The sequence below is a fragment of the Malus domestica genome, chromosome 02 (genome assembly GCF_042453785.1).
Source record: "Malus domestica chromosome 02, GDT2T_hap1".
Taxonomy (NCBI): domain Eukaryota; kingdom Viridiplantae; phylum Streptophyta; class Magnoliopsida; order Rosales; family Rosaceae; genus Malus; species Malus domestica.
Genome location: NC_091662.1, coordinates 29040715 through 29047432, shown reverse-complemented (window position 1 = coordinate 29047432; position 6718 = coordinate 29040715). Strand labels below are relative to the sequence as shown.

The following is a 6718-nucleotide window of genomic DNA, read 5'->3' as shown; positions in this document are numbered from 1 at the left end:
ATACAACTGAAAGTATACAACATATTGCTAGACTAATGAATGAAAAGACAAAAACAAAGAGGGTCGGGCAAGGCTGATCGTCTTGCAACTTCCTATCTTTGTGATTTATCAAGGGGTTTGGAAGCTTAGAAAGAGGGATAGAGAGATGAGTTTACAGAAGGAAATCGATACTACAGCAAGATTTAGACAAGGTAGCAGAGCTATTACAAAGGCTTTTGGTGAGGGTTGATCCCGAAAGGGATGAAGGCTTGGGCTGACTACAGCTTCGTTGAAGGAAAATCTGGTTTGAGCAGAGTTTGTGCTTGTATTTGTTTGTTTGTTTGAGTGTCCTTATCTCTGATTTCTCTTTCTTCTTTTATAAACACTTTGGCTTAGCCTCATGTAGCATTAATCTTGCCCGAATGCAGCTTAAAGGGTAATGACTCATTAGCTATTTACTTGAACTGCCACTGTAAAGTACTTTTAGGCTGATTAGCTAGCTGGTCTACACCACTTGGTTTCTAGGCAGGTGAGCAAGTGGTTCAAATAGCCTGCACCTAGTCAGAAAAGGGCCTCTCCTGCCTTCTAGGCTTTGGCTGGGCTTCGGGCTTTTCCCCTTCTAAACCTCCTTTTGGGCTAACTCCTTCTTGAGCCCAAAGTTCAAGTTTTAACCCAAACAGTGCCCCATTCAATTAATATTCAGACTGGAACTCCAGGTGCCAATATTGATTGAAAAGCTCCCCATTATACCCACGTCTCTCTCTCTCTCGGGATTTGCACACTTTCTAAAGATAATCGTCACTTTCTTGCGATCATTCCACTAACCCACGAATCCTCTGCATTCTTAGCACGCAATCCCTCTACAATTGAAAATTTCCTAATTTCCTAGACGTTTTACTTCTCTAAATCTTTCAGACTCTCTTTTGCTCTTTGCCCGATATCTTCTACCCTTGTCGTCTTCTTTGTCGTTCTCCTTCCAAACTTCATCAAATGGCTTCAGGATCCAGCCAAATCCAACTATCCTATGAATCTGGCGAAGGCATCGCCACTTTGTGCCGTTTACTCAACGGACTGCATCGCCCTCGGGCAGGTTTGTATTCTGAGCTTTTCTTTGAAGTGCATGAGGCACAATAAGTCTAAAGGAGTGAAGGTTGAATGGATCCCCTTGGTAGAAGCTCTTCATAATTTTGATGATGTAGCCACGTGTCCATTCTTTCTTTCTCAACTTTACCATCTTCTTTTTGAAATGACTCAAGGTGAGCCATTTGAAACCAACCTGACTGGACCCATACGGATGATCCAAACATGGCTTCAATGGTATTTCCCAGAGTTTCGGGCTGCTAATTTAGAGTTCCCAGAAGGTGTAGCCCTTGCCCGAATCTTAGCTGAAGTTGCTCCTACAGATCATTCCACTTTTGCCTGATTCTACTTCTTCAAGGTCTGCAGAACCCGATCATACTTGGAATGGGGCGCGTCAGTTTTGAGGAGATACCATTGGTTCTCTGATCAAGCCTTCCAAGACGCTCCCGGGGAAGATGCCACTTCCTCTTGTAGGGAGAAATTCATTAGTTGCATTCAGCCAAGAGACATGGCCTGGGGAGTTCGGGGTAACCGATATGATCAAGGGTTGGAGGTATATCACCTTAATTTTGCAGCAGGCAATTAGGCTTTATGCAAGCCATTCCCATTCCGTTCTTTGATTCTGTCCATTGTGGCACTTCCTTTCGACTATCATCTCCTTCAGAGGCGACTTTCCGAGCTGCCCGACGTAGTCTTGAAGTTATGAATTAGGCTACCTGCAAATCCATAGTTCTTAACTTTGAATGTACTCCACTCTTTTCTGCCTGGTGGGAAGGTAAATGGACCAAGAGATATGGAGTAGATTTGCGGGAAACTCATGATCGTCTCTTTAGCTAACTTTCCCTCAAGTCATACCCCAATTCGGGCGAACTTGAAAACTGGAAGGAAATGATCCAACAGAAGAACCAGTTACTTTTGATAGGTATTCTTCTTCTTGACTTGACTTTGTCTTCCTTCTGAAGTCCTTTAAATCTTACTTTGCTTGATCCTGCAGCCCAAGTAGATGTTGAAACGGCACCCATTGAGTCCGAGGATGACTCAGCTGATGCAGCAGTTCTTCATGGAGCTGTAGTAGAGGCTAAAAAATGAGAAGCTGGAGAAGGCGAAGATGTTTCAGAATCTTTTGGAGATTCAGAAGCTGAAGAAGTACCTGAAGCGATCGTTAAAGCACCTAAGCGAAGGAAAGCAGTGGTGGTGGAGACCTCAGAATCTGAACCTGCATCCCCACCCAAACCTAAACGACCAATTCCCACCAGAAAGAGCAAAAGAGCAAGAACCATCCAAACTTCCAAGCCTTCAGTCTTGTCTGTTCCAATCTCTGAGGCAGGTAGAAAGAAGCAAAAGTCTTCAAGTAAGTTTTTGTTCTTCTTTATCAGATTGCCATTCTTCTTCTTTATCTAATTGCCCTTGTTTTCCTTGAAAACAGGACCTCAAGCATCTAAGAAACCAACCATTGCTTCTAAGGAGGATCCATTAGGAGCTGAAATGCATAAAAAGGTTGAAGAATTGTGAAATATCACCCTTAAAGAACTTGAGGTATGGTTTATGTTTTTATCTGCATAATCTTCCTTGCTTTCACAAAACTCTGAGCATGATTACTTGAGTCAGGCCGCAAGAGAGGAAAAGCTCATTCCGCCCGAGGCCTCTTCGCCACTTGCCTGAGAAACAAGCATCTCTCCTTCCCAGGCTAATCCTTCAGAGGTGCATCTCCTTCATCTTTAAATCTTGGGTAACTTTATAGCTTCTAGAACTAATGCCTGAACTTTCCTCTTCCTCTTTCTTCATCCAGGCTGGGGTATCTGCCCCCTTGCTTAGTCAAGGTTCTCCTTCGAAGTCTTCGATTTCTCCTTCTGCCCTGGAGGCAATTCCATCTTCTCAATTCAATCCATCCACATGAGTCATGTTGCACTTTGTGGATGAGGACAGTAATTCGGTGAGCAACTGTCCTTATATTGACTTTCTATGCATTATTTCCATATTAACTTTTATTCATATTTCTTGCAGCCTTCTCCAATATATGAACAACCCCAACCGTCAGTGGTAACATGTGACGAACCCGTAGTCCCTGAGATTCCTATGACTTTAGGGGCTGCAATTTTACAGATGTTTGCTTACCCGACAGTTACCATCGATGAACCTTCTTCTTCTTGGGGTCAAACTCAGGTATGAAGGTATTTTCTTCCTATTTTCCTCTTACAATCTGCTTACTAACAATTGATGCTATACCTGGATACTTCTAGGGCATTGGTGAAGGTTTAGGCGCAACTTTTTCTTCCCCTATCGGTGGTAGAGAGTCTTCCCCTCAACCAGGAGTTGTTACTCTTCCTTGTGAAGCCCCAGGGTTCAGTCATGTATATTTCTTCTTCTCAAAGCTTCCCTTTACTTCAAACTGTATTCTTGTCTTAATCTGGTCTTCTTTGGTCTTTGCAGCAAGTTCTGAAAGAAGCTTCTCCTCCTCGTTTGGTTCGTAAGACAAAGCTCCCCCGGCCTCATTTAACTTTTGGAAGTACATGGATTCCCTATCCTGGAATTGAGAAGACCGGGAAGACAGAAATTGCCCCATCAGTGGTTACCACTTCATTAGAAGAAACTGGAGTGGGAACTCCTCCGGCTTCATCTTTATTTTCAACGACTGCCAACTTACCCAAACTTTTTGAAGAATTCGGGCAACTTGAGACGAGGTTGAAATCTTCAAAGCATTCTTCAGCACCTTCCGGCTTTCTGAAGCAACAACGAGTTTTCCAAGAATGGGCAAGGAAGGACTTCTCAGCTTCGTTAAGCCTCAAGGCTTTTTGTGACCTAGAAAAGGTTACGATTGAGCTTTTCAAAGCCGGTCAGCTGTCAAAAAACCCAGCATGATTCCTTTCTCTCTTTCTTTGAGAATTTGAGGGCTCTTAGGGAGCAACATCAGAGAGCTGATAGACAAGCCAATCGGGTAAGATGCTTTAAGGAGCAAGAATTAAGCACCTCTACTCAGGTTGAACGGTTGATGGATGAGGGCTTATTGACAAAAGAAAGGATCAGAGTGGTTACTTCTGAAATCCAAAAGTTGGATGAACAACTGGTTGCTCTTAAAGCTGAGCAAGCAACTTTCCTTGGCACCCTCAAAAACCAAATCGAAGAAGTGAAGAAGTCAAACTCGGAGTTAGAGCATACTAGGTCTCAAATTGTAAATAGCCATACTGTTTTGGCCGAACCTAGTAGGATTTTTGCAATCATGCAGACATATCATTCTCGAATAATCACCCTGAGTGAAGATGTAAAATTATTAAACTAGGATTACTTGTAACCCTTTTTCTTATCAGAATGAACATGTGTTTTGCCTTTTGCTTGCTCTGCTCTTGGTAATGTCTGAATTTACTTCAACCAACTCCCTGCCCCCTCTTTACTTTCTTTTCTCCTTCCCCTATTAATACAGATTTCAGGACCTGATCATGATCACTTTCTGGTACCACTATTATTGACATAGGGGTATTGGGTCAACAGGGAATCTGTCTCCCTTTTTTCTTGCAACAAATGATGACCTCGGTTTCCCTACCCAAATTAGATTAATCGTATTGATAGAGGCCTCCGGGAAAGGATTTGTATCAACCATCATACTAGCTTGGGGTTTGTCAAGCAACAGTTTTCCCTTCACTATAAGGTCTTGTATCCAATCTCTGAACTGGACACAATTGGTTATGGAATGGTTGAAGGTATAGTGTAACTTACAATACTTCTTCCCCCTTAACTCTTCTGGCTTGGGCATCTTTTTAGTACTGTCGGGCAAAATTACTCTTGCCCGCACCAGTTCTTCATAGATCTCAAGTGCTTTGGCCAAATCGAACGAATAACTCTGGTACTTAGGAAGTTTCATAAGGGCGAATCCTCCGTCGTTCATCACAATTTTCTGATCTTTGATAGGTTGAACTAACCTTTTCACCGTTAATGGTTTGAAAGGTGTGGTCATTTCAGCGGCACATACATCAATGTCCTCTCTATCATGGCCATCTTCATGCTCTGGCCCTATTTCTTCTACCTCCAGACGATGAATTACAGCTTTGTTTTTGTAAAAATGAGGAGCCTTGGAAGTGTTCTTCACTTGTTGCTCTTCTAGCAGCAGCCTTTCATACTTCGTTGCGGCGATTACCAATTCTTGCAACTCATTGAATTGCGTATCATAGAACCTCTTCCTCAAAGGTAACCTCAGAGCCCTTTGGGTGATTGATATGAGCTGTGCTTGGTTGATGGGGAATTGGCATCTCATCCTTGTTTTCCTGAACCTCATCATGAAATCCTCTGTGGACTCATGTTCGTATTGTTTGACTTCAACCAGATCATTAATAGTCATTTCTGGTTCTATTCTGTAAAACTGTTCATGGAAGGCCATCTCCATCTGCCCCCAGTTGGCAATAGAGTTAGGGGGTAATAGAGAATACCATTGAGATGCTAGTACTGCCAATGAACTCCCAAACAACCTTAACTTGTAGTTGGGGTTGTCTTCATATGCCACACAATGATTGGAGAATTTGAAAAGGTGGTCTCTGGAGGACACACTACCATCTTCACCAGTAAATGTTGGGAATGCAGGCATTTTGAAGTTGAGAGGAAACGGGTTTTGCTCATCAATGTACTAAGGATAAGGCTTTTGATAAGTAACCCTGAATACTGGACGAGCTCGTGGTTGAGCATTATAAGCCCGTCCTCCTTAATTCAGACAACTCCTCCCTCAGTTGTTGAGTAGCTGTATTATTATTCTGGAAGAGAATGGCAGACTCGTTCTTCGGGCTTCGGTCATTACCCACGACTGCTTCTTTCTTTGACTCAGGCTTCCTCCAGTTGGCTCCTTCTTCCTTATTAGCCAACGAGGGTGGCCTATAAGGAGGATGTTTATCTGAAGTTGCGAAGCTTTCCTTTCCGCTGGACTCTTCTGTTGTTATGGGCATCCCATACTTCGTTCTCTCTTGCTCGCTTTGCTTTTTATTATTAAATGATAATAATGGGAAGCTAGGAAATTCTTTCTCCAAAACTGGTTCTATCACGGGTTGACTTCTTTCAAGAACTACCTTCTTCTTTCCCCTATCATTTTCTTCTTCTAATAGTGGAAATAAGGGAATAACTAGTTCACTTCTTATGGTAACCTGGCTCATCCTACTTCTCTAAGCACATTTTGGAGTGGAAAACTCCAGATCTAATCTTCTCTGTAGATTCCCTGTTAAGGTACACAGTCTACTTACTTCCCCCTTAGTTTCCAAAGAGATTTTTTCCATACTCCTAAATACTTGTATCATAGTAGCTTGTAATTCTTCATTAGTTCCTTTTCCTTCAGACTTTCCGGATGAAGTTGGGCTTTCTAGGACCACCTGTCTTGATGGGGAAGAAGGATTTCCTGATTGATCTGTCATTTGTAGCAACGGTTGAAAGGAATCGTCCTTTGTATTCTTTCGGCAAGTTTTATGGCTTTTCTTCTTTGACATGCGAGATCAAAACAAATGATATCCCACCGGGGGTGCCAAAACTATGTTCGTGGCTAGAATTTTCGTTGGGGATGTTTCCTAGCCAACGAGCACACAGCTCCCTGAGAGGTTGACGCCGGTTGATGCTTTCTGTCAGGCTTCTACTTACTGGCGGGCTTGTTGAGCAAAACCTGTCGGGCAAGGCTTGTCGGGCAAGGCTGAAA

General features: G+C 42.9%; 1 protein-coding gene across 1 annotated transcript; it reads right to left on the bottom strand.

Annotated features, from left to right (window-relative positions):
- Positions 1–4516: 4516 nt before the first annotated feature.
- LOC139191657 (uncharacterized) lies at positions 4517–5632 on the bottom strand. The gene has a single exon (XM_070812648.1). It carries the CDS (start codon positions 5630–5632, stop codon positions 4517–4519), a length of 1116 nt encoding a protein of 371 aa, XP_070668749.1.
- Positions 5633–6718: the final 1086 nt, after the last annotated feature.